Source organism: Agelaius tricolor, unplaced genomic scaffold (genome assembly GCF_023055355.1).
Source record: "Agelaius tricolor isolate 1412-34295 unplaced genomic scaffold, bAgeTri1.0.p SCAF_26, whole genome shotgun sequence".
In the NCBI taxonomy this organism is placed as follows: Eukaryota; Metazoa; Chordata; class Aves; order Passeriformes; family Icteridae; genus Agelaius; species Agelaius tricolor.
Window position 1 is genome coordinate 3353455 of NW_027269286.1, and position 27247 is coordinate 3380701.

General features: G+C 38.4%; 1 protein-coding gene across 5 annotated transcripts; it reads left to right on the forward strand.

Annotated features, from left to right (window-relative positions):
* The first annotated feature begins 1412 nt into the window (after positions 1–1412).
* NEK5 (NIMA related kinase 5) lies at positions 1413–26905 on the forward strand. 5 transcript variants are annotated; one of them, XM_071448331.1, is made up of 23 exons: positions 1413–1532; positions 2649–2789; positions 4525–4621; positions 5994–6091; positions 8036–8119; positions 8212–8282; positions 9454–9540; positions 10624–10678; positions 12702–12902; positions 12989–13070; positions 14546–14682; positions 17920–18119; positions 19415–19481; positions 19819–19938; positions 20210–20293; positions 20392–20496; positions 21382–21462; positions 22282–22350; positions 23109–23232; positions 23425–23550; positions 24882–25019; positions 25673–25787; positions 26154–26905. In XM_071448331.1, exons 2-23 carry the CDS (start codon positions 2673–2675, stop codon positions 26338–26340), a joined length of 2445 nt encoding a protein of 814 aa, XP_071304432.1. In that variant the 5' UTR covers positions 1413–1532; positions 2649–2672; the 3' UTR covers positions 26341–26905. The 5 variants fall into 5 exon arrangements, with proteins under 5 accessions (XP_071304432.1, XP_071304433.1, XP_071304434.1 ...); XM_071448332.1 differs by lacking the exon at positions 21382–21462; XM_071448333.1 differs by lacking the exon at positions 2649–2789 and having other exon boundaries at positions 1503–1532.
* Positions 26906–27247: the final 342 nt, after the last annotated feature.

The following is a 27247-nucleotide window of genomic DNA, read 5'->3' on the forward strand; positions in this document are numbered from 1 at the left end:
ATAACAGATCAAAGAAGGAGAGGGGGCAGGGCATGGATGGGGACGCAGTTGAATGGGTCTGTCTTGGAGCTGGCTGGCATTGGCTCTGTCCAACATGGAAAGCTTCTGGCAGATGCCACCCCTGTAGCTCCTCTCTGCTACCAAAACCCTGCCACACAAACCCAATACATACATATGTATAAATCATCTTTGAAGAGCATGTTATGGAAACATTTAGCTATGATAAATAGTTGAGGCTTTAGTTCGTGCCATTATTAGTCCTCTGAAAATTCTTTGAGACTGAACTTTTGTCTTGATTCAATGAAAGGAGTTTTTTTATATGCCACTGCATTTGTGGAAGGAAGCAAACGTATTCATAAATAAGGACAAATTTTCTGACTTTGATTGGAGACACGCTCTTACGGCAGAGAGTGCTATGGGCAATGTCAAGTTTGGGCTCTGTTCTGGTTACTGGGTAATAAATAGACACTTTACAAAAAATATGTGGCAAGGGAGATATGAAAAATGCATATTTTATGATTGGCTTTTCGCAAATATTAAAATGAATATGTGTTATGTTAGAAAGTTATGCTGTATTAATTTTTTTAGTAGAGTGCTAAATATAGTTTTAGGTTATAACAAAATGTTAAAATAGAAACTATGCTATGTAAGATACTTTTTTTAAAGAAAGGACTGGCAGTAAGATAGCAGCCACAGGACACCTAAATCTTCAGAGAAAAAGAATTTATTGCTCTCTTATCAGAAGAAACGAACTTCTTCCTGCCTCACTCATTTCTGAAGACGCCGTCAGGATTAAGAGGAAGAAGTTGACAATGACCAGACAGAATCCTGTGTTTGAATGGAATTTCTGCATCATGTATGAGGTGTATGAATATGCAACAGGCTATTGCTTTTAAGGGTTAATCCTCTGTTAACGTGGGCTTGTTTTCCGGGCTTGTTTTGCCCAGACAAAGGTGCCCGGACGTCCGTAACTCTTTGTTTCTGTTGTCTCGTACTGTCCTAATTCAAATTGTCCAAATTATTATTACTCTAATTATATTCCTATTTTTATAACCATTTTATTACTATTAAACTTCTGAAATTTTAAAAACAAGTGATTTGCGTTCTACACAGGAGAGCACAAATGCTCTTGGCAGAGTTCTCCTGGGAAAGCAGTCCCGGACTATGTCCCTGTAATAAATAATAGGAATAATATCTAAGGAAAGCTTTAGGAAATCTGTAGTTCTGGTGTGGAGCCAGTTCATACCTCACCTCCCCTACTGCACATAGGCTGGTACCTGGTGACTTTCTGCTACCAAGGATTCAAGACCCTGGGGCAGTCGAGATTTCCTTTCGGGCCACCCCACTCCTCCCACTGACCGTGCAAGCCTCAGGTGCCTGTCCGTGGGAGGGAGGGGCGCTTTGTGTCAGGGAAATAAAGCTCCCGCCGCTCCCGAAGGGCTCTGCAAACGCCACTCCTCCGGCGGGGCTCGGAGCGGGGCCGGCTCCTCCCCGCGGCCGGGCGGGCTCCGGAGGCGGCTGAGCGCACGCAGGTACCGCGTTCCCCCGCCGCTGTCGGGCCGCTGCCGGGGCTGGGGCCGGCTGAACCGAGCCGGGCCGAACCGAGCCAGGCCGAACCGAGCCGGGCCGGGCCGGGCCGGGCCGGTCCGCAGGGCAGACAGGCCCCGGCGAGGGCTGCCCGCTGGCGCGTCCCGTCGCCATGGGGACGCGGGCGGCCGGAGCGCGGCATCCCCGCGGGCGGCCCTTCAGTGCCACCGCTGTGTGCGGCCCGGCCCGAGCAGCGCTCCGTCCCCGCCGCACTCGGGGCAAGCACTGCTGCCCTGCCCGGAGCCCCCGTGCCCGGGCGCTGCCCTCCGGGGCCGCGGGAGGCCGGGCTGTCGCCTGTGGATGCGGGGCTGAGCCCGGGCGGAGCGCGCCCCTGTGCCCCGCCAGCGATGGAGCCTGTTGCAGAGCTTGCCTGGCAGGGAACGTCTGGTATCGGAGCAAGTCTCCCTTGCTAAAGCTCAAGACAACTAATAAGGACGGTTTTGTAGTGTTTGCTCATATTTAGGCGTGCAGCTTTGCCTGTGGAACCACTGAAAGCACCCAGTGACTTCAGCGTTCCTCACAGAGGTTTCTGCATTGCCGCTGATCTCCAGCTTCACTTGGCCGTGGTCTCCTGTAGCTTCTCATCTTGTGAGATCTAACTATAATAGTGTGATCACACTGTACTAGTGTGATCTAATGGACAACTGTAGATCACACTAGTATAAACTAAATCAATATGGAATAGATTATTTTTTTTCCATTAAAAGTCAATTCTACAGTATTGTTCCATTCACGAAATAATGCCACATTTTACAAAATCATATCATAATCCTACGCAGTACTCTGTACTTCCTTCCCGTGCATTACCTTTAGGGTGCACTATGCTTTTCTTTATGAGACACTCATAAACTTGCTGCTTATTAAAAGTTAAGATCTGCAATAATTTGCATACATGATATGGTATCCAGGACATGATATTTCTAGGAAGAATCAACAGCAGTAGTGTTATAAAAAGTAATAAAAAGTACAGTCTTAAAAGGTAGTGCCTATTTCAGTAGTACCATCTCAGGTGTTAAAGCACTGACTATGTGCAGTACTAATTTGGGGAATTTTTATTTTAGCCACTGCTCTAAGAAAAATACATCATGGATAAATATGAACTCATTAAACAAATTGGAGAAGGATCTTTTGGAAAAATATTCTTGGCAAAAGGAAAAATGGATGATGAGCCATGTGTTATCAAAGAGATCAATTTAACTAAGGTAAAACAACAAAACCTGAATTATATTTACCAGATTGTGCTACTTGCATTTAGCTGGGTACGAACATAGGGGTTTTTTTATCTCCTTTGTAGTTCCATCTCAATTATATAGAGCTAAGCTTTCCAAAGACTGTATTCTTTCTAATTTATTATTTTAAAAGCACAGATGTAATACTATGAAATGCTTTGCTTTTTACTGTGTTTTTGTTCCTTCTAAAGCTTGTTTCTGCCTACAATGTGTGGCACTGCCTAATTCAAATTCTGTAATAGTTGGTTCAACTACAATGAAAATACTGCTACTAAAGTAACAAATCACAATTCTGTGGTAAATTTCTCTAAGCTTTTTAATTTCCTTGTTCCCCACATCCATATTTTCAGACAGGAGTAATTCACAATGGGGTCTTTCCAATTCCCATTTATATTTATGGCAGTTCGATTAATCTTGTCTGATTTTAAGTTTTCATTCTGTTGCTGTCAGCAGTTGGGATGCTTGGCCTTTCAAGGAGAACAAGAGAATTAAGTCTTTTTAGGAAGCTGCTGGTCACATCTGTTTTAGATTTCTGATTTAGAACGAGCTCGGGTGGGCCATGAGGCTTCTGCCTTCCTTCCCACTGAGTGCAGAGGCAGCTTAGGGCCACGTGCTCGGGTGCTGGGGGAATACCATGCCTGGATCTGGTTCCATAAAGGCACTTAAAAATCTCTGTGTCTTCAATACAAGGGTTTTAACAGTCAATTTCAATGAGTGCCTACATGCTTTTGACAGGTCTGTTGCTATTCTGGGCCACCCCAGAGAATTTCTAATATATTAGAGAATTACAGTAGAAGAATGAGTTCTACAAAGAGCTGTATGTCTTCCAGATTCAAACTCGGAAAAGCTGATACATGAGTAATGACAGCTAAATGAAAAGATGAATAGTTTCTCTCTCTGCTCGTGACCAATAACCCCCCTGCATTTCTAATCTTAGATTTTTGATGTACAACTAGAAGAATGGCTGATAATGAAATATTACTGTGAATCCCACTTGTTCAAAAATCAGAAGCTGGAGACAGAAAATTGCTACATTGAAGTCAAAAGATTTTTTTTTTAATATAGTAGAGTGTGTTTTATTCAGTTACTGAATTTTAATCTTTAAGGATTATATTTCAAAAATATTTCTCAAGAATGAGGGTAAGAAACTTTACTATACAGTACAAGAGGACATTTTGAAGGATAGATACTCAGAGAAATGAAATTTTAAGTAGTATTGATGGAAGTGTCATCATAATAAACTAAATAGAAGTTTTCCATTAATGTAACAGGGCAAAGAGTTTGCCTGAAATGTTACAAAAACAAGTAACACCAGTAAAATGAAGGATTTTTTTTCTTTTTACTTTGATCTTTTGACATCACCCCTGTTTGCATTACAGAGTCATATACATCCAAACTCTTCAAATTCTTATGAGAATTCTTTAACTTTAGAGTTTAAATTCTTTAACTTAAGTAAGTTTAAAGGTTGACATTTGCCTGTTTGTAAAATGTCAAAATTGCATTTGACTTTGGTAATGTTCCAATACACTTTCAAACATACACTGCAAATTTTTTTTAATGTTCTATATACATCTTATTTTATGATATTTCTACATTGTCTTGGTACACTGTATTTTTGTATTAGTGGGAATAGTGTGGTAATGATGTAACTATTTTTGAAAAGGGTTAAATATATAACTGCTAGCATTTAGTTTCTTAATTCTTTTAGATGCCTGTGAAAGAAAAAGAAGCCTCTGAGAAAGAAGTCATTCTGCTGGCCAAGATGAAGCATGCAAATATTGTAACTTTCTATGCTTCTTTGCAAGGTTTACTTTTAACATTTCTGTTTCCATTGTGGTGGAAGGAGTGGAAGGCAGAAAACCTACCTTGTTAGTGTTGATCACCCTTACCCCTGTCCCTAATGCCTTACTTAAATGTGGGAAAAGGTTCCCAACTCCTAGAAATGGACACAAGGCGTCAAATTCAGGCTTTACTTGTGTTTTTTTCACCTGTGTGAGTGGGTACTTGGCATGAATCCTAGATCCTGAGCTGTCTGTACTGTACAAGTTGAACTTTAGTCTTGATTTTTATGGAAGTCCAGAGTTTAATGGGAATTTTCTAGGAGTTTCAATAGATGAGAACTTTTGAGTATAGCAAGGAATAGAGTGATCAAGTAGGACAAAAGGCTGATCAAATAGGCAAGAAATAGAATGTTCATTTCATCTGGTCTAACCTCGGGTTCCTCATATTTTGTTTATCCACATCCCATACGTATGACATTATATGATTATGTTACATTCATCATATATGCATGCACACATATCCACATACTTATATATGCATCTACAGACACACAGACAAAACAGGCAAGCACAAAAAGAGGCCATTAAATAGAAATGCAATCTGTTAGTACCTCTGAAATTGTCTTTCAGCATCTGGAATGTAAAAAACAGTATTGGCATTTCATACCTTGATACAGCACTGTCTTTCCAGTGATCCAATATCAATCTCATAATGCTGGTGTCATAGCCTTCTTTCTTCACATGTATTTTGAATTATCACTCAAGGATAAAGAATTCTTCAGAACTAAAAGAGGTAGAAGGAATTCTATTCACCATGAAAGCTAATTCCCTGTATTTATTTTTCCTCTGACATCTGCCATAAGCAGTGCCTTATGTCATAAAAGCTATAGTTGCAGCTTCTGTTCAAATTGTTCTCTGTGACCAGGACTGTGAATGTTTTAGGGGGCATGTAAATCAGATAGTCTTCTAACCCCAGAGAGGCAAGAATCGGTTGAATTTTTCTATTAATCAGGCCCTGCTCTTTATTTTGCTTTTTGGAATATTGTCTACTTTTAACTTTTTCCCTAAGCCTTACTGCATACTTAGTTATTGAGCAAAAACCCTGAACTTTGAAGAATTCTGCTACATTCCTGTAAGAACATCTATCAGTGGGGTCTCTTGTGGATTTCATCATGTATTTAATATTTTGCTGAGTCTCCATTTAAATATATTTTCACATTTTATTTTTGTGTCAGGTTTCACTGGAAATACCCATTTTTTCTCAGTCTTTGAAATGGAGGAATAGGTAGAGGTTAACTGCTACCTTTTGAAAGAAGGATCGTAAAAATCAAAATAAGTTGTTGCTGTGTTAATGAATAATACAGGAATAAAGGCAAAATTATGCTTTTCCTTTCAGAAGAGAACAAGCTATATATTGTGATGGAATACTGTGATGGTGGAGATTTAATGAAGAGGATAAATATGCAGCATGGAGTGCTGTTTGATGAGGACCAGGTGAAATACATTTTCTTTAGAGGGAAGAGCATATTCTGTGAAACATATGGTTTGAATTATTAAGTAATAACTGAACTTTTAAAGAAAACTTTGGTAATTTTAGTTGGAGTATAGGAAGGTTTTTTAGCACTCTTTAAGATCTGAAATTAATTCATTAGCAGTATGAGGATGACTTTTTAAAAGCCCCTTTCCTCCTATTGCTCCTTGCATTGTAGATGTACTTTTTCTTTATGTTAGTAATATACCCATTAAGCCATGAAGACCTTCTTTGAAATAGTGCCTACCAATTATGGGGAGGATGTATTATACACAAATTCTTAATTTGTTGGTGCTATTTGCATCACAGCATATCCTCCTTTGTACTGAAGTCTCTGGTAAATCTCATTCATTTCATTTTGGTCAAAACGTCTCTGATGCCATTTAAATTGTTGGGCAATTTAACAGCACAGAGAAACAAGCCCAGATATATGACTGCTTCTGGGCCATGTTCATGTATATTTTATTTTGTAAATAGGTGAGTATGATAAGTGTTGCAATTCACAGAAGTAGAATTTCCCACTATTCCTTATTGATTCCCTTATTTTTTTACTAACTCTTAGCTTTCTGAAGGAAATTTTCTTTATGTAGGAATTAGTGGTCTGAACTCTAGGGTTATTTAGTCATAAATAAAATCTACTTTTTCAGGAACAATAAAATTTTGCTTAGAAATCAAGTAGATAGTAGTCAACCTGCTGGTGGAAATATACTCTAAGGCAGAAAATTGAGGAAAAAAAAGTATTGTGACTTTTCTTTTTTCTTTAGTAGTAAAAGAGGAACTCCTTTATGGAGAAGTCAGTTGAAAGTGAATTACTGGTTCAGTAATAATGAATTTTAAGATCCTATTGGGAGTCATACTAGAGACAGAGAGAACACGAAAAAAATCAAGAGAGGACAAACTCACAGATCATGAAAGCACAAAGGAGAGAACCAACACACAAATCCCTTGACAATGTCACAGAATAATACATATCCAATACAAGGCAAAAGAAATACAGACAGAAGAATGAGTTATAGAAACTAAAGATACATCTGCTGATCAAAGAAATGAAAGCAAATTTTCCCAATTTAACATAAAAATGTTAAAATATCTTTATATTTTCAAATGTACTTCTGAGAAAGCCTCATTTGTGGCATCAGCCCTAATCAGGAAATTATCTATTTAATGTCAAGCATTGCTAAATAGAAGGTTATTACTTAAATCAAAGTCTTTCATGTGCATGAGTTTTCCTAAATAGAGAAGTATATCAGCAGGCTGTAGTTTTGTTTCTGAATTTAGTCCAAAGGCCCTTACTTAAGAAGACGTGTATATTAGAAATTAAATATATGTTTAAAAGCTGTACTGGGCCAAGGATAAAGGATAAACACATGTGCTTACTTATTATACAAGTTTCTTTATAGCTCACTTCTTTCACCACTTTTCTGTCCTTCATCTTTTTTCTTTTTTTTTTTTCCTTATTTTTGGTTCCTGGATCACATTCAGTAGGACTACAAGTACTACAGCTGGGTGGTGTGACTTCCATCACTGAGGATTAAGAAGCCATTTCCCAATTCTGTCTTAGTTATTTGCATTCCCTCACTTCTTAAAAAAGGTCTATTATTCTTACTTTCCTTTGGCATGATTCTTCAGTCCTTGTTCAAGTGCATGTCCTGGCACAGTCAGGGAAAACTTGATGGGGACAAGGGAAGTAGGGTAGGTATCTATTTCCATTTAGTTTAGTGACAGCACTAAATGGGAAGGAAAAATCTATGGCATTAACTTTAAAAATACCTTTTTTACTGTTTCATATTGTATATGTTCTATATATTTTAGATTTTGTTGTTGTCTATATTTTATATATTTCAGTAAGATGCCCCATTAGAGTCACACAAATTCATAGGTATCTATCTCTGTAACTTTCATTGCAGATTCTCAGTTGGTTTGTGCAGATCTCCTTGGGCTTGAAGCATATTCATGACAAGAAGATTTTGCACAGAGATGTAAAAGCACAGGTAGTAAAACTGGTACTAGAGAGGGGCTCATTTTGTCCTGTGAAACACATGCTTCTTTCATTATCACATACTATTTTTGGGTTTATTTGCAGAACGTTTTTCTTAGAAATAATGGAAAGGTAGCAAAGCTTGGGGACTTTGGCATAGCGAGACAGTTGAACAGGTAAGCATGGTTTTTAATCAGTCTGTGCCCTGCACCAAACATCCAAAGGAATGTTTGTGAATGTCCAGAATGCAGCCTGAACGTGCAAATTGTTTGTGGATTGTACTTGTTGAAGGGGTCTGGGTTACAAAGGGTCTGACACTACATTTTCTCCTGTTATCCTAAAACATGCCATCCTGCATGGAACTCCAGATCTATTTCTGGAGACACAGTTCCTGCTCATGCAGCTGCTGGCAATAGCTTCTGTTACCTCCTAAAAATAAAAGTGAAGAGCATTTAAAACTAAAGAGAGATTGAAGGAAGAGAGTTTGGACATACGTTGTGTGTCCTCCAAGACAGAGCCTATGTAAATTATTTAAAAATACCCAGGATGACCACCTGGGCCTGAGAACATAGCATGGCTGGCCTTGCATCTGTATTGTTCTCCCAAAAAGGGAGGCCTTATCTTTAGTGACTTTGGGAACAAGGTTGGTCTATCCTGGAGAGTGACCAGGTGTGGCCAAAACATGCCAGGGGCATGATAACAACAGGAAAATGCTTAGATTTGATCTCTTTTTGTGCTTTTTGATTATCTTTGACAGAACTGAGCTCTCAGCATGTAAACTTCTGATGCCAAAGTGCCTTCCTTTGGAAGTGTTCTGGGCATAGCTGCTGTAAGGATTGCTTCTACACAGTAGAACAGTACCTAGCAGACAGAAAGTAAACCTCAGAATTTGAGTGTTGAAGATATACATTTTAAAAAATATGTAATAGGCTTATACAGCAATATAATTGGACCTTGACAGTACTTTTCCTCCTGTAACCAGTGAATTAAGTTTCTGTGGTGAGTTGATACTATCTGGATGCCAGGTGTCCACAAAAGCTCTGTCACTCCCCTCCTCAGCTATACAGAAGAGAAAAAATACAAGGAAAGGCTCGTGGGCCAAGATAGGGACAGGGAATTGCTGTGCTTTCTGTTGAACTCTCCACTATTAAAATAGTGGCTCATTTTACACAGAACTGGGAAATGCTGTACTTTTTTATGGGGTGTTCCACTATTCAGCTATTTGGAGAGCAGAAGTAATGTCCCCCATTTTAACCTGTGGCAGAAAAGTCTTTGTTCAGTATCATAGTTCAGTTGTTTGTCAACTTTTTCAGTGTGCAAGCCTTTCTGTTCATTGTGTTTCATTAGTACTACAGAGTTTGCCCATACCTGTGTAGGCACCCCCTATTACCTTTCTCCTGAGATATGTGAAAATCGACCATACAACAACAAAACGTAAGTCTCTGTCTTTCCTTCCTACGTGTGTGAGGATGTGAAGGCATGAAAGAACTTCTTAGAATATTTTAAAGAATAATAGAAATATTTTAAAGAATATTTTAGTAATGTGATTTAAATCAGTATTTGTGTAGAGCATGGGAATTTCTCTTGGTCACCCTTTGTGAAGTTTTGTATTATTGTGTACAATGATTAGGTGCATCATTGTGCACAACAACTACCTTATACTATACAACAATGTCAGTAGTATTTTGACTTACAATTTCCCAAATATAGCAATTATGACTTTGATGTGATTAATGTACAGGCTTAATATAATTATATGTTTTGGCTTTATAAAATTACTTATACTTTAAACTCTCTTTTAATACTTCTTGTTAGTAGAGGTGGGAAATGAAAACCAGTATTTTCCCTTTGCTTAATCTGCTTCTTCATCAAATACCAAATTTATCTCATTTCCAAGATGTAATAACCAATGCATCTTTACAGTTCCAAGCTCATGAATTTTTTAATACATTCATTTATTATTCATAAAAACACACTAAAATGAAAGCTGCTAGTTTGGCTGCTTTGGAGATTTGCAGTAGCCAGTTGCAGGAAAGACGAATAGGTCTGAGGCTTGCCATGAAATACCAGATGAGAAGCACTGCAAAGTCAGGAGGTGAGTGGGCCTAGACCCCCTTCTCCTTGTGGGGAATATGATCAACACCAACTGTTCTGGAGCTCACAGTAGCATCTCAGCTGTCAGTTGCTATTTAGACAAGTTTACTCCTGTACTGTCTCCCCAGCTATCAAATCAGTTTTGTCCTTCATCCTGCTAGAAATATTAAGCAGACTTCCTGTATAATATGCTTTTTCCAATTATAATTAAAAAACCTAATTAGATACCATAGAAACATTGGTGCCACAACTAAAAATTAATTTCTAGTTGTTCTTTTTAGTGCATCTTAAGAAAAAATAAAATTTGCACCAGTCTGTGACAGAATAATGGTAATAAATTTGGGAGTTGAGAAGGGGTACTGATTACATGACTGGAAATATTATAGACTTTTCATTGAAATTTTAATTACTTCTTATTCACAGAGATATTTGGTCTCTTGGCTGTGTGCTTTATGAGCTGTGTGCACTAAAGCATCCTGTAAGTACTGTACAATCAGCTCATTATCATATTATTAGAAAATATAGTGGTGACCTTGCAAAACCTGTAGTAGTAATAGTATTCACGGTCAGCTACAAGAGTTATTTTCATATTATTTATTGATATTAAAGAATGACTGCTAGTATTTAACTTTTCATATTGTATCTGTTTTGTGTGTAATAAAATAAAAAGTATTATGTTGTAGTCCTATAACTTAGATACATGCATGTGTGTACATACTTTAAACATATATTTGTTCCATAAAAATTACTAAACTTTTTAAAGACAGATGAACAATGGAAAGAATTAAAGACAGGCTTCAAGGTTAGGCTTAGGTATATAATTTTATTCATTTCTGTTTGAAAATACCAGTCTACACTTGCTAAAGGACCTAAACTCCACATTTCCCCAGAAAGTGATTGAGTCCCAAGAAGAATTTTCCTAGAGGAAATATATTTTGTTTGAAAGCATGTTTATGTTAGAAAAAAACTGAGATAGCATCTTCAGGAAGTTGTATTGTCCTCAGCCTGGTCTGAGCCTCAGCCTGTGACTATTACATGGAGAAGGGAACACAGCAGAAACTAATCTTGACAAAAGAAAAAGGATCAGATTCCTGAGACCAGCAGATGTTGACTTTTTGCTGAGCTTGGATATAGGAGAAGGTAGAGCAGCACTAACAGAGCAATTGTGCTGAGCTAGGAGCAAGGGGGATACTGCTGAGGAAAACTGCTGATTTCACAAAGTAGCAAAACACGAAATATTATTTTGTATGAACATTAGGTGTTTTATTCTGTATTGCTGCCCACTGTTTCAGTGTGAGGGCAATAACTCAATGCACATGTAGACAGAAAATGCAAGCAAAGCTAAGGTAAATTCAATTCTACCACCTTCAAAATAGCCACATAAATAAAAGGGTGATTTTAGAAAGAACTTGGGGTTTTTTTTGCCTAAGGCCTGAAAAACTATATTGATGCTGGTCTCTTAAGAGATCTAGTGAACTGAGAGGACTGAATTATCTGGCTGGCATCACTTGTTAAAAGATCAGGATTGTATCTTCATTCTGGGGGGAGCACAGAATGCAGAGGCTGTTGGGTGAAGTGAGGTTTTGAAGGTGAACCCTGTGAAGACAATATGTATGTAGATCTCTGTTGAACAGCTTTTGGCAAAACACATCCTGTTTCATTCTGGAAAGATGGGCTTCTGTGTTACTGTCTGACAGCAGAGGGTGAATAAAACTCTTCCAGGTACAGAAGTCATTAGACCTTTTAGTTGTGCGGCTGAAACCAGGAGAACATAACCAGAAAACACAACCAGAGAGTGGTTATATTAATTTTCTGCAGCAAACTGTGGATAGCAAGGAAGGATTTGTGGAGGGATTCCACAGCACAGGCCTTCTCTCCCCTAATCTGCTCTGTGAGACCCCACCTGGAGTGCTGCAAGCAGCTCTGCAGCCCCCAACAAAGGAAGGACAGGGAATTATTGCAATGAGCCCAGAGAAGGGCTACAAAAATGATCAGAGGGCTGAAGCACCTCTCTCACAAAGACAGGCTGAGAGAGCTGGGGTTGTTCAGCCTGGAAAAGAGATGGCTCCAGGGAGACTTAAAGCAGTTTTCCTGTGCCTAAAGGGGGCCTGAAAGAGATGAAGAAGGACTTTTGACAAGGGTATGTAATGATAGGATAAGGGAGAATGACTTTAAACTGAAATAAGGTAAACATAGATATTAGGAAGAAATTCTTTGCTGTGAGGGTGGTGAGGCACTGGCACAGGCTGCCCAGAGAAGCTGTGGATGCCCTACCCCTGACCCAAGGCCAGGCTGGATGGGGCTCTGAGCAACCCAGTCTAGTGGAAGATGTCCCTGCCCATGGCAGGGAGGTTGGAATGAGATGATCTTTGGGCTCCCTTCCAACCCAAACCATTCTATGACTGTGTCAACAAGTACCTATATTCAGCTTGGGGTGTCTAGTCCATCATTCTGAACCAGCAATACTTACTGTCCTATTTTCATTGTTTTCCCTAATTAAGTTTCAAGGCAATAGTTTGCATGAGCTGGTGCTGAAGATTTGCAGAGGACGTTTTCAACCAGTGTCTCCTAACTATTCCTACGACCTGAGGATATTGATTTCCCAGTTGTTTAAAATATCTCCCAGAGATCGACCATCCATCAATTCTATTCTAAAGAAGCCCTTCCTGCAGAAACTTGTTCTCAGGCATCTGCCCCCTGAGGTGAGTGACTGTGCTGCTGCCTGCTGAGAGAAAATAAGTATGGAAGTAGCATAAACAGTTCTATCAGATACTGTTTTTTCTGATAGGTAGCACGGGAAGAACTCAGTCACACTGTGGTACATAGAAAAAGGCCTTCAGCATCTCACTCTAGAGCCAAGCAGATACAAGGTAATGATAATAATAGTATGTGTCATTAGTTCTACAGTAACATTTGTTAGTTGTGATACAGCTGTTGGCTGTAACTTTCTCCAGCAGTCTTTACTGCACATTTGGATGAAGGGTTTCACCTAAACCTAAAAGTCAATAGAGGAGAGAACTGCAACAGCAGAACCATTCACCCAGGCAAAAGCACTGCTGTGCTGTTCAGGGAAAGACAGCTTTAACACCAGCTCATCAGCTATGGTCATCTAGAAGAGCTGCCATAGGAAAGTGCTGAAACGTTAATCTTAGTTCTTTGAAAAACAGAATTTCCAGAAGTGAGAGGCTTTGGTCTAGTTTATGTCTGTCACATGAAAAACATCCTTACTGTGTGAAAAAAGCATAAATCTTGCAAAACATCCTCCACAGTATTTTACAAAACAATATGAAACAATTTTACAAAGTCTTACAAATTTTTCTAAATTGTGAGACAGTGAACTCTATTTTGATTTGGTGCCCATTGATAGACTAGATTATGTATGCAGTTTCTAAGAAAACATGAATGAGACTAAATATATGTCTATGAACTTTTGAATATCTGGCATGTTTCTAGCAGTGTAACTTTGTTCTAATTCTATCTTCTTCATTCTATCACAATGAGTCCTCAAATTTATCTTTGAAATATCAAAACAGTTAACATAGTTCTGTGAAAATATGCTATGTAATTACTTAACAACACTTTGGACTCCCCTCCTCCTTGCCTCTCCCCCAAAACAATATTCATCAGTAGTGTAGGAACCCATGTTATTTTGAAAATGACTTTAAATGAGGTTTATCTGCCCGCACAACGAATGTGATTTGGACAGAAGCCAAACAACTAAACAACTTAGGCACTTTTAGAAAAAAAATCTGATCATTTAATCATAGTTTTAATACATTTTATCTCCCAAACATGATACTCTAACAGTCAATACTCATGAAAGATTTAAAAATCACTTAGAAACTACTTAACCCAAGAAAGGACACTGCTTTTCATTACTGCATCTAAGATATTTGCAAAATACTGACTGACCAAATTGAAATGGTCTATACTTGTATTCTCCTACATGGGAAACTGATAAGGTAGATTTTTCACTTTTTAGCCTTTCTTTTTAAATTTCACAAGCACTACAACATTGCCTAGTGATTTGTGGAGTATGGAGGGCTGGGTTTAGAAAGGGAATGCCTAAGCAGAGGCACCCAGAGCCTGTGAATTAAACCTCCTGTTTTCTGTTCTTGGAACTAGCATGAAATCAACGCTTCAGTTTTTAAGGTCTCCCTCTTATTCAGTGTGCTCTGCAAAACTATGTGTGGTATGGTGATGATGGTGAAAGGATATAAAGAATGTTTATTAACCCAACCTGTCAATGTTAGGTGTGGGCATCCTACGATGGTTTGTAACCACATGATCATTAATCACGAATAGAGCACAGAATGCTATTTTTTAATCTCTTATTGTTAAAAAGCATATAAACTTCAGAAAACAAGAGTCCAGGACCCAGTTTCTCTGGAATCTGGAATAGTGATGCCTTTCAAGAAACAAGAATTATTTCAAAGAAATGAATGGAAGCCTCCTTCAAGAGTACAACAGCCTATTATTCAGGTACTGTGTATCCACATTCTCATATATATATAAATTTATACACAGACACACACACACAAAATCATCTTCAGAATTATGCATTATTACACACACACACATATATACATATAATCTTCAGAAAGCAAATGCCTGCACTTGAAAAGGTTACTTTAAAAGGCTTAAGACATAGTATGTGTTTAGCTATATATATATATAAATATATATATAAAATAAGTATTTAGCTTAATGCCTATGCTAAGACAGCAGAGACAGTTAAACGTGCCTGAATCCTCAGAAGACATGTTTTCAAAGCCTAAATGGGAAATACTGAATCTAGGCTGCTTTGGTATGGTCCTTTGTAACAAAAGGATTGAGGCATGCTTTGCATTTATGTTTGCACAAAGGCAAATAAGCTCTGTGTTTGCATTTTTTGCTATAGAAGCAAATACACTGATCCTGTTACTTCAGCCCTTCTGACAGCTCATTCATGGGCAAAATCACCAGCACTCACTGCCATTGCCTCAGATACTTGTTACTGACAGCCTTCTCCCAAATGCAAGCCCAGTTTTTCACAATCACTTTGTCTCTTGCTTGTTTTCCACCCCCACCTTTCCTCAGGCAGGGTATCAGCTGTATGCTGTGCCCAGCTCCTTTCTTAGCATCACTGCACACACTTTTGTTTATCTCTAAGAGCATGCAGTAGTACCTTACCCATAAGCACTGCACATTTAGGATCTGGGAGCCCCCAGATGTGCACACTGCAGTTACATGAGCTTAACTGCTGATAGGGAACGTGGAATTCCCAGAACTGCATCCATCATGCAATCACTAACACTAACTATGACTAATACTGGTCCTATGTGGAACATAGAACTTGGTTTTCCTCGCAGTTACATTTGTGCCAATGCAAATCCAGAGATGGATTAAGTTGGAAAGATAGTTTCCTTTCACTGTGCACTGCTATAATCAAAGGCAGAATTTTGTCCACAGCCTTTTGATCTACCCTGGGAACACATTCCCAGAACGTTTCCACATTCTTTCAACATCCAAATAAACAATGTGCAGGGTTTCATGGACACTTGCATAGTGCCATGCTTTGAAGATGTTGCTTCAGGATTCACAGAATCACAGAATGCTTAAGGTTGAAAAGGACTTCTGGTCATCACCTTGTCCACACCCCTGCTCAGGCAGGGTCCTCTAGATCCAGTTGTCCAGGACTATGTCCAGTTAGCTGTTGAATATCTCCAAAGATGGAGGCTCTAAGTCCTATTTGGGTAACCTGTGCCTCACCCCGAGTCACTCTCCCCCACAGTGAAAATGTTTTGTGATGTTCAGAGGGAACCTTCTGTGTTTCAATTTGTGCCCATTGCCTCTGGTTCTGTCACTAGGTACCAGTGGAAAGTCTGGCTCCATTCTCTTTGCACCCTCCCTTCAGGTGGCTATAACCATTGACAAGATCCCACCTTCAGACTAAACAGTCTGAGCTATTTTAGCCTCCCCTCGTAGGAATAATGCTCCAGGCCTTTCATTGGATTTTTTCAAGCTTGTAATTGTCTCTTTTGTTCTGGAGAGCTCGGAATTAGACGCAGCACTTCATGTGTGACCTCACAAGTGCTGAGTAGTGCAAAAAGATCACCTCCCTTGACCTGCTGGGAGTACTTTTACTAATGCAGGCCAGGATGTCATTCACCTTTTCAGCAAGGGCACATTGTTGGCTAATGGTCAACTTGTTGTCCACCAGCCCCCCCTTCTTCTCTGCCAAGCTGCTTCCCAACTGGATGGCTCCCAGCATATACTGGTGCAGAGTTTAGGACTTTGCACTTCCATTGCTGAACTCCACAAAGTTTCTGTCATCCCATTTCTCCAGCCCTTTTGTGGTCCTTTTGGCTGGCAGCACAACCCTCTGGTGTATCAGCCACTCTTCCCAGTTTGGGTTATCAGCAAACCTGCTGAGGGTGCACTCTGCCCTCCTCTTCCCCGTGATCTGAATCATCAGTGAAGATGTTGAACTCTAGTTTCTGGCCTTCAGCTGTGCTTCACCCTGTGATCACTACCCTCTGGGCCACTTTTCAAGCAATTTCACTGCCTGCTCATCCCACCCTCAATTCATCAGCTTCCCTATGAGTATTTTATGGCAGACAGTGTCAAAAGCCTGCATGAAGGCAGTTGCCTGATAGGAAATGTCCCCTTGCTCTCCTCTTGTCTTTCAAGCCAGTCATTTAATTGTAGAATGTTAGTGAGTTGGTCAAGCATGCCTGCTTCACTACTCACAGTTCTCAGTCCCCTGGCATTTATTTGGATAGCCTAATTTGTTCTCCCTACTGCTTGGGGTTGCCATCTGGAAACCATACTGTAAAACCTACTTCACTGAGGAATGAGATGAACACTTCTTGGGGTTACTTCTTCCTTGGGAACTTTGCTAACAGTTGGAATCTTTCTTCTTATACAGATATGAATTTATATTCAGCTGTAATATGGACTGTACCACAGGTACATGAGTCTATTTTCAGAGTATCTATGAAGGAAAATGGGGAGGGATAGTTAATGTATTTAACTGTGAAAGTGATACTTAGATGCATTTACATTTATGTAAGAAAGTAAGCAAAACTTAGCATTTTTCTCATGCACTGTATAGTCTCCCACAGTGGAAAAGTTTGTGGATGTCTGACCACAGTTATATCGTGCAGTGGCAGCTAGGTGATCATCTTGTCTCCATTGTTCTTATGAGAAATGGAAATGACAGTCTTGTCTCAAAGGAGGAATACAGGGATGTTTCATCACAGGAAGGGCTTTGAGAAATGAAAGCCCAACTCCCACATGCACGTAATCAAAGAGATGAGAAATGAAGCAGCACAGTGCTCCCCTGAAAGCAGCCATCAATGCCTGTACTGTCCAAAGCTGCATCCCAGCTTCCCCTTGCTATCACATGTCAAAATGAGGCTCTCCTGGAAATAATTCAGTGGTTTAGGCTCCAGGACAATGAAGTGACCCTAGGGCCAGGACACTACAGAGTACAAAGCCCTATGCTGACTCACTCACAACAATGTGAGCTGCTGCTTAATGACAGGAGCTGATGGAACAGGGGAAAAGGAAAAGGCAGTGGTGAGATCACATAAGCCCTGACAAGTTTGGAAGTTTCTGGGTTATATTTGAAAGGATTTGGAAAACTTACACTAACTATACCATAGACAGTCATGTTCAAACTTGTGCTGATACAAATGAGTACAGGTAAAATAACATTCTTTACTATATTTTCAGCCACAAACCTCCAGATTTAATATGTCAGAAAGGCCAGGAAGCATTAGAGTACATGGTCATTATGGTCACTACTATGAGAAGCTTGACAACTTGCAAAGGAGCGCTAATGAACATTATGACCTTTCTCATGTCAGCCAAAGAGTTGAAGATCACTATGAACTAAAAGGACAAGTTGCACCTCCACCTCCACCACCTGACTGGTAAACACATCACTCTGTTTATGTCTGTCTTGTGTATTTTGAGCTATCAGCCTTCCTGAGTAACATTGGCATAGCTGATTTAGTGGAATGCCACTTCCTCTGCTTTGTCTTTGATAACTTTTCTTTTTTTTTTTTTTTTTTACATAAGTTTGTTGCACAATAACACAATTCCTGTTCATCTAGAAATTCCATCTGGATTGGCCTAGTGTTTGACATTTCATTGTCAAAATGTGTCCCAAGTCCCAGCCCAGTCTTTTACTGGGTAAAAAGTAAAACATAAGCTTTCTGTAGGATCTCTGATTATACCAAGGATAAGCACTGCCTGTCTTTCACACCAGGATGAGAACAACACAAAGATCAGAAGCAGTTCTGCACTGAAGGGAACTGAGTGAGAGCAGGCTATGAAAGTGGTTTTTTCCCCATGCAGCACTTATATTTCTGTTTCAGATATAAAGACCCTTTCTCTAGCAGTTTATTTACTTCAAAGCTTTTCTGTTACTAAGCAGAGGTACAACCTTAGGAGATTTCCTGTCCATTCTGTGACTGGACATTTTAGGTGTGGATGAACATTCAAAATGTTGAGAAGGAAATTTTGAATGCTTCCAAAGCTTTCATTTAAAGTTGACAGAATCATTAATTTTCATTCAACAACAACAGTTGAGATGTTTAGAACATGTTTAGAATGTTTCAGTTACAGATCTTCAGATTTAGAACATCTTTCCTGACCTGAATTTCTGGTGACTTATTTAAGGACAGAGTCAATACAGTTTTGCCTCCCTGTGGCACAAGTGGATTCCCAAGGCAGGAAATGAAATAAATGGGAGACAGGGAGCTTACAAGTGACTGATGGTTATTTTATATCAAAAAGCAAAGGAAAAGTTTACAAACTACACAAAGTTTGACTGATAGAATTAGACACAGAGGAGAAAGACAATAAAAGAGTTGCTGAATATACAACCTCCATTCTGACAATTTTCACTCATTTTGAGGAGCAGAGAAATCAATTTTGTTTTAATTAATGCTTTCAATACCATTTATCCAATAAAAGGTGGAAGGGCCTTGCTGCACTCTTCTAAAGGCTCAAGTAACTGAAGTAATAGGAAAGGGAATGCCTGGAAAGAATGTTTCCTTATTTTACTGTTGTGCCATATTTATACATATTTTATGCATATTTATATATTCATGTAGTACAAAGAAAGCTCTGTTTGTCATATGTGGTAGAATTATAGAGAATTATTTGTGCAAAGGTAGCAGAGTTTGTGAAATAAAACATAGTATATGTACATCACTTTCAGGACTGCAGAATTTCTTCAAAGGCGGTTTGAAGCCCAGCAGTACAAGATTAAAGTGGAAAAACAGATGGTAGGTAAATGCTGAACCACTGAAAAAAATCTGTAAAAGAAGAATGGAAATCCAAAGATGAATTGATGTATTTTGAATAGTAAACTCTAACACTGGAAGGTGGAAGGTTTTGCTCTAGCAAATTCCTTGATCTGCTCTGCAATGTTCATCTGAGGTTTTATTTCCTCATACAAAACCGTAACAATGTAAAATTCTACTGTGACTTTTTCCTCCAAAAACGTACACTTGCCTTTACTGCGTTCTTCAGTGGAACAGGGAGAGTGAATTGAGTGAGCACTGAAGGGGAGGATTCTAAATGAAAACTCATTTGCTCTGGGATTCCTTTGTACATCCATAGGGACTACGACCATCCTCTGCTGACCCATATCATGACCAAATACAAGAGCAGAAAACAAAGGAAGAGCATCTCAAAAACCATCAGCAAAACATGTCTAGAAAGAATGAAATGAAAGAACAGGTAAATGAATCTCTTCCTTAATTGTCTAAAACTCTCTTCTTATACCCTTGACAGTAGTGTTCCTGGCATAAGAATTCTTTTTCATCAGATTCTCTTTTCCGTCATTGATTCTTTTCCATTCTTCTCCCATCTTTTAATGGAGAAACAATATACTTCTATAGTTTTGCTTTTGGATGACAGAGAAAACAGATACTTCTATCTTATGTGAACATATATAAATTTCTATCTTTAGTTTATTAAAAACATATTCTACCCTGCTGTTCTTTAACAGGAGTATTTGAAACAATTGCAGAAAATACGGGAAGAATACCACAGTGATATAAAAGAATTCAGAGTTAGAGCAGGAGTACTACAGGTAACAAAGCTCAGACATGTAGGTACTCATATTTACTTTTTTATGCTAGAATACTTTATTAGGAAATGAAATAAACTTTTTAAAAAAACATTCCTTAGGAGAACCAGAAAATACAAGATAAAACCTATCTTGTGAGGCAAGGGAAAGCTGAGCACCAGTCTGAAAACAAAGATATATCTGGAACAGGAGAAGAGACACTTCAGGTATCAGTACCATCTCCATCTAAATAGATCTTTCTGAGTGAGTCCCACACTGTCTTTAATTCATTCTCTGGGACAAATATGCCAATATCAGTAGCATCCTCCTCAGTGATCCTGGATCTGAGTTTTAATAAAATGAATTCACACGATGAAATTAAGTGGGTTATAGGCAGCCAAATTAGGAGAGAATTTGGATTCCCAGTCATGTAATGGGAAATGCATGATAATGATAAAGAAACATTAGATTTTGGGCCTGCCTGGTGTCACTATATTTCATGGGCTCTCCATCTTTTGGAGAAACAGAATAAAAGTAAAATATGTAAATTGTTGTGGTTTCTCCTGAGGCTGAAGGCATGCACTGATTGCTACAGATCACAGAGGAAGCTGTATACTATTATTTACTTTGCTTTTCTCTGACACATTCTTATAGGAGTCATTATAATATGAAAAGGAGTAATTAAATATTTTTAGGTGTTGCCAGAAAACAAGATGTTGCAAAACAGGGCTATACTTTTTACAGGCACAGTTTTCCACTAAAATCTTGATTTTAATCACTTCTAAAGTTTTCCAGAATGAAATGAGTCTGAGTCATCTTGCATGTGATCATAAAAAATAAAAATCTGTATTATTTATATCTTGACACAGTACTGAATCTTTCTAACATGGGTTTTTGAAAAATCAGAAGCTTGCAATTTATGCAAGAATTTCTGTTTTTCTTTTTGCCAGAGAAGCCAGAATTAGTAATAAAGAATGGAATATTCTTAAAGATCTTTGTAAATGAAATTCATGACTATATTTGCTACTTAAAGAAGTCTCTTTCTTTATGTGGTATACATATATTCAGTTACAAAGAGTGCAATTCAAACTGTATTTTTTCTCTCCTTCCAGGATATGGAGGAAAACTTTAAACAAGTCAGACTCCAGGATAGGCAAGACCAAATAATATTAGAAAAGAGACATAACACAAAAGTATCCATCTTTACTGTTGTATTTTTTTAAATTTTCTTATTATATCTGTACATTTCAAATTACTGTATTAGTGTGGTAGGTCTGGAAATGAACTTATTTGAGAGTCAATTAAGAGTGCTGGTTTTCTGTTTGTTAAAAGTTTATATTAGAGGAAAATAATTGAACTTTTCCAACCATTTGTGGGTTATTCCCCTTAGATATTCCCACCTAGTAACTAATCTCTACCTCCTCCTCCTTATATCAAACTGCATTAGCAGTGCATGGGAACTCATGTTTATTCAAAGTCTAAGTAAAGTCAAGTCAGAATGCTAATTTTAAAATATTTTGTTATAAAATGTTATTCCTTATACTGCTTTTTAAATCGTAGAAGGAGATGGGAATTGAATTAGAAATGCACATAAGATACCAGGAATGTTTCTGACCATAAGACCACTGTGAAGTGGACTAAAAGTATTTCTTGAAATGTTGCATGGAAGCAGTACAGTATTCAGTTTTAGTTCTGAATGACAATCAGCTGTAAGAACCAACTCTGTGTATTGCAACGATTTGAATTAAATGTTTATCAAAGGCCCTTAAAATCAAAAGTGAATGCAGTAATTTTAAAATATCACTAAAGGAAAAGGATTATATTCAAGGAAGTCTATTTTTGTCCAATGTGTTCAACTTTGATCTTCTTAAGCCTAAGGAAAATGTTGTAAAATAGAAGTTATTTTCAATAGAAGAATAATTTTCAAATTCGTAGTTCCATGTAATCTGTGTGCTTTTAATTAAATGCTTCTATTGATTAGAACAAATTAATAACATGTGAATTTTCTTTAGGGAGGAGTAAAATTTGAAATTAATTTAGATGTGTGTTTTCCTGAGGAAGACAGCATTCAAGAAGCAGAGGTATGTTTTAGTTATATTCACAGCAGTTACATTAGAAATCTGGAACCATGACAGCTCCATAATCTAAGACTTGTTTCCATTACCATCATCCTCTGTCTTTGTTATAATGAAACTTCCTATTGAGGATTTGTTGTCATGTTGCATATGCCTGCCCTTCTACAAGAGGATAATTGCTTTGGAGAAAATTGGGTGATACTTGGGGCAGTCTTTCACATGGTAAAATATGAAGGAGTGCAGATATTTAAATTTCATAAAATGGAACTATCTCAAAACTGAGTCATTCTGCAAATGCTAAATTTAATTTGGAGATTGTTTTAGTACATTTCTGTTTCTTTTCAGAAATGAAGCAGTATTGTATTGTATCACTAACCAAGAACAACTACAGGCAATATGTTTTCATTTAGTAAAATTATATTTGTGGCTTATCAGCATATAATAGCTAGCTATTAAGATTTTTATTTGTATATTAGAATTTAAAAAAAATTCCTAAACAGCAACAAAAAATTATTTTAGTATATATATTTTTAATTTATAAAGCACTGTTTTGTCCTTCTGTTGTTTCACATCTCTGTGGAGCCCCATGCAGCCCTCTGATGCACAAATCACAATGTAGCTTCTGAGTCCTGCTGCTTCACTTTTTGTTACACAATTTTCCTGTGCATACCTGAGGTTGGCTGGAAAACACAGTAAAATGAGAAAGGATTAGCTATTGTACCATATTTGTTTACTGTTTCCAGAGTAACTTATTGTTTTTTCAGGTATTAGATAAACTCAATGAGACTTTAACTTTTGTGGATGCTGAGAATCTTAAGGAGAAATCGGTGGAAGTTTATGAAAAGGATACAGACAGAGCTTTGGAAAAACTGTCTGACTACCCAACAGGTATTTACTGGGGAAATGCAATGCTGAGTATTAATCGTGAAAATTGCATAGGAGTTAGGTAAATTCAGTAACTCAGGCTATAGCAAGTTTATCTCATGAGCTCTTTCTTTATATCACATAATATTATAATCATATGGATGTCTACTTTACAAAAAAAATCCAAAGAACTTTGCCTCTTTTTCTTCCCCTCAGAGTCCATACATGATATGAAAAAACCCAGAAAACATTGGCAACCTGGAGCCCCTCAGACTCTACTGAATTTTTTAGCTGGTGCTGATGTCACATCTGCATGTCCTACTTTGACTGGAAATGAACTTGGTGAGAAAGTTTTGGCTTTCAGTGGACACCTCAAATTCAGACTGAATTCATCCATACCTGAATGTTCACATGATCCAGCAGGCTTTTAATTGCATTTCCCCTCTCACACTGCAATCACGTTGTGTTGCTCATACGTATCAAGAGCACTGTGTTTTATCAATCACTCTGTGGCCTGGCTCAAAATGCCAATCTATTCAATTAATCATCAGCACTTTCTCAGGCCTTGAGCTGATGCCACACAGGAACAGGGCAGTGAGTGCCAGTGCCATCCTGGAGCATGGTGGAGCGTGGTGGTGTTTGCAGGCCTCCCAGGATGAGGGAAGAGATGAGAATCTTGACTCCGTGTTTCAGAAGGCTGATTTATTATTTTATGATATATATTATATTAAAAGAAAATGATATACTAAAAGAATAGATGAAAGGATTTCATCAGAAGGCTTGCAAAGAATAGAAAGGAATGAGTAATAAAATCTTGTGACTGACTGGAGAATCCAAGACAGCTGGACTGTGATTGGCCAATTATTAAAAACAACCACTGGACCAATCAAAGATGCACCTCTTGCATTCCAGAGCAGCAGATAATTATTGTTTTTCTTTTCCTCTGAGGCTTCTCAGGAGAAAAATCCTGGCAAAGGGATTTTTTCAGAAAATACCATGGCGACAGTGGAGTTCTGTTTTCCCTCTGCACACAGTGGTGGTGCCACCACTGTCACAAGTGCCACCTCACCCTGCTGTGGCTGTGGAGATGCTCCACTTGAGAAAAGTCCCTGGGCTTTTTACAGTACCACTCCAGTATCGCCAGGCAAACAAGTGTCTCCAGTGACTGGTTTCTGCAAACAGGAGCTCTTCCAGCATTCCAGCACACTCCACACACTGAGATAGACAAAAAATAACCAGAAGAGTTTCCATGGATAGTAAAGACAAAGCAGAATATTATTAATACACTGCCTTTTGCTCATGCTGCCTTAGATGAAAGGCCACCAGGCACAAAAGAAACAGGAACTTTTTTTAAGCTCTTTCAAACCAAGAAGCCAACAAGTTTCAGAGCTAGGACTGCTTAGGGAAGCTGCACCTGCCTATTCCAGGTTTAATAAGAAGTTACTTAAGCTTTAAAACCTGTGTTAAAACATTTTTAGTGATGAGTAGTCCGGACCACTTTCCCCTATCCATCAGATCAAGTACTTATAAAAAAATCAGGAGTATTCCATAAATATTCCAGAATTACACAAAAGGAAGAAATCAGTGTTGAGACTAGAAAGTCTGAATCTGACAAAAGACAGTGCCGAGCTATACCCATGCTTTAGTGACCTGAGACCCTTGCTGTTCTTCAGCTCACCATGTTATTCTGCCTGAAGACATCCCAGAAAACAGGAAGCAGTGGAAACAGACACCACCAGAGACACTCCTGAGCATCTTAGCAAAAGCAGAGCTATCCGATGATTCTTTTATCTGTTTTGAGGAAGACCAGGGTAGGATGTTTTTTCCTGTAAATTCTGCATGTTTTTCTTTAGTGTAATATTTCTTCTACCCCTGGCAGAGCATCTGTGATGAGAAACAACATTTTGAAGCACTTGGCAACCTAGAAAAGCAGGGACAGAACCTCTGCTCTGTACCTGAAGCACTGAGAGGCCTCTTCCAGAGCATTGCTCTTTTCAAAAGCAGGGAAAGGGGCAAGCCCTACTCACTGGCTATTACCTTCATATATAATTCTTACCTTTGCTTGGGTAGACAAAGGAAAGCCACTACTGCCAGCAGGCTGGTAGGTACCACAAACCTGGAGCTAGCACCTGCAACTGCTGAGGTTGAAGAACCCTGTAAAAAGCATTTATTCAAATACATACATGGTGACTTAAATGACAGTGATGACTTTACAACAGGGTCCATGCTGAGACAGCTGACACTGCAATTGATTCAAACTCACCTACACTGCAGCCCACTTTCCTAAGGTAACAGACTTTTTAAAAATTACATTTACTTTGCATCAACAGAAGTGTGACATTTACATTGTTGTAATTTCAACAACAACAAAACACTTCAAGCATTTATTTATTTGCTATTCCTTTACACATACTTTTATAGTTTTCTACTATACAGCTGAAGGAAAGTTTCTCTTTCTTTACAGAAGGGAGATTAACTCTGTTGCCTCCAGAAGAAAACAAGGAAGATGATTCAGAAACATACTCTGCTGTTGATGTTGATGAAGGTAGACTTGAGCCAAGATCAGATGGTGAAGACACGTAAGTCAAGCACATCAGGAGAAAAATCCAGAACTGGACATTGCCTAAAGTTTTACTGTGTTCTTAAAAATTCATAAATAAAGAAAACTTAGAGAGTCTGCTAATTTAACTTTTAATTCTGGAATATGCCACAGCCAATGCTGTCATTAAAAATTACTGCAGAAATATTAACATGGCCTTACAGCTCCATTCTCTTGCCTTTTAAAAATAGGTAAACAATCTGACAGAGACAGTTCACATTGGGTGTGTTACTTGTATATTATTTATAAAGTGTTTAAAAAAACCCTAGGAGGCCTTGAATGGAGAAAGGTTTGCTATGAAATTATATTTATTTAATTAATATAATTCTCTTGTTTTACTGTGCAGAAATTTTGAAGATTCTGAAGATGAACTCAGACACGAGCTGGAGGAATCTCTGGAAAAATTGTCAACTTCTCCAGCAGAAGAGTATCACATCTTTTCAATAAATAAAGGTGAAACAGATGAAGAGAAGATGAGTTTACCTGACAAACTTGGAAAATCTGATGATGATTTAGAAAGTAATCATGGGTAATTTGGTGTTGAATCACATGAAAAAGAAGGCTGTCATTCTTTTTCTTTAAAGGAAAAACAAAGCAGGGTACTTTTCAGATGTCTGAACATTGAAAAATCCCCATCCAGACTGAAATGCTGTTTCATCTATTATTCCTAACTGGACGTTATTCTTAACGTGGACATACCTGACAAGTCTTGCTTGAGCAAATTTCTGATTGTGTACTCTGTTTAACTGTTTTTGTATCATGTAAGAGAGTCTCCTAGTTTGTGTATTTTATTGCCCTAGATAAATCAACTCCTTGTTTTAAGAATCTCTTCCGCCTTTTCATAATCAATGTGTACTGCCAGTACAGCTTTGTAATCTACAGTTTCATTACACAGTACTGACCCTATGTAGTAACAGCAGCTGCTCAGAAGTTTTATATAGTAGCAGTAAAATGGTTTATTAGTGCCATGAGAATTGTGCATTCCCCAGTTTCTAATAAAACTTGTAGGTATGTAGGTTCTTCCAACCATATTTTTCCACATAAAAAATTTCATACAACCCAAGTGAATCTTAAATAAAGGGAAAACTACAGTCTGTAGTCTGATTCTAGCAGTTTTTTTTTTCAAAGAATCATTTATTTTGGAAAATATCTTAGAGTCCAACTGTTAACACTGCCAAGTCCACCACTAAACCATGTCCCCATGTACCCTATCTTTTAAGTACCTTCAAGGATGGTGAGTCCACCCCTTCCCAGGGCAGTGTGTCCCAATGCTTGACAACCTTTTCTATGCCAAAATTTTTCCTAATATCCAATATAAACCTCCCCTGGTGCAACTTGAGGCCATTTTCTCCTATCACATTACTTGGGAGAAGAGACTGACCCCACCTGGTCCCACCTCCCTTTCAGGCAGGTGTAGAAAGTGATAAGGTCTCCCCTGAG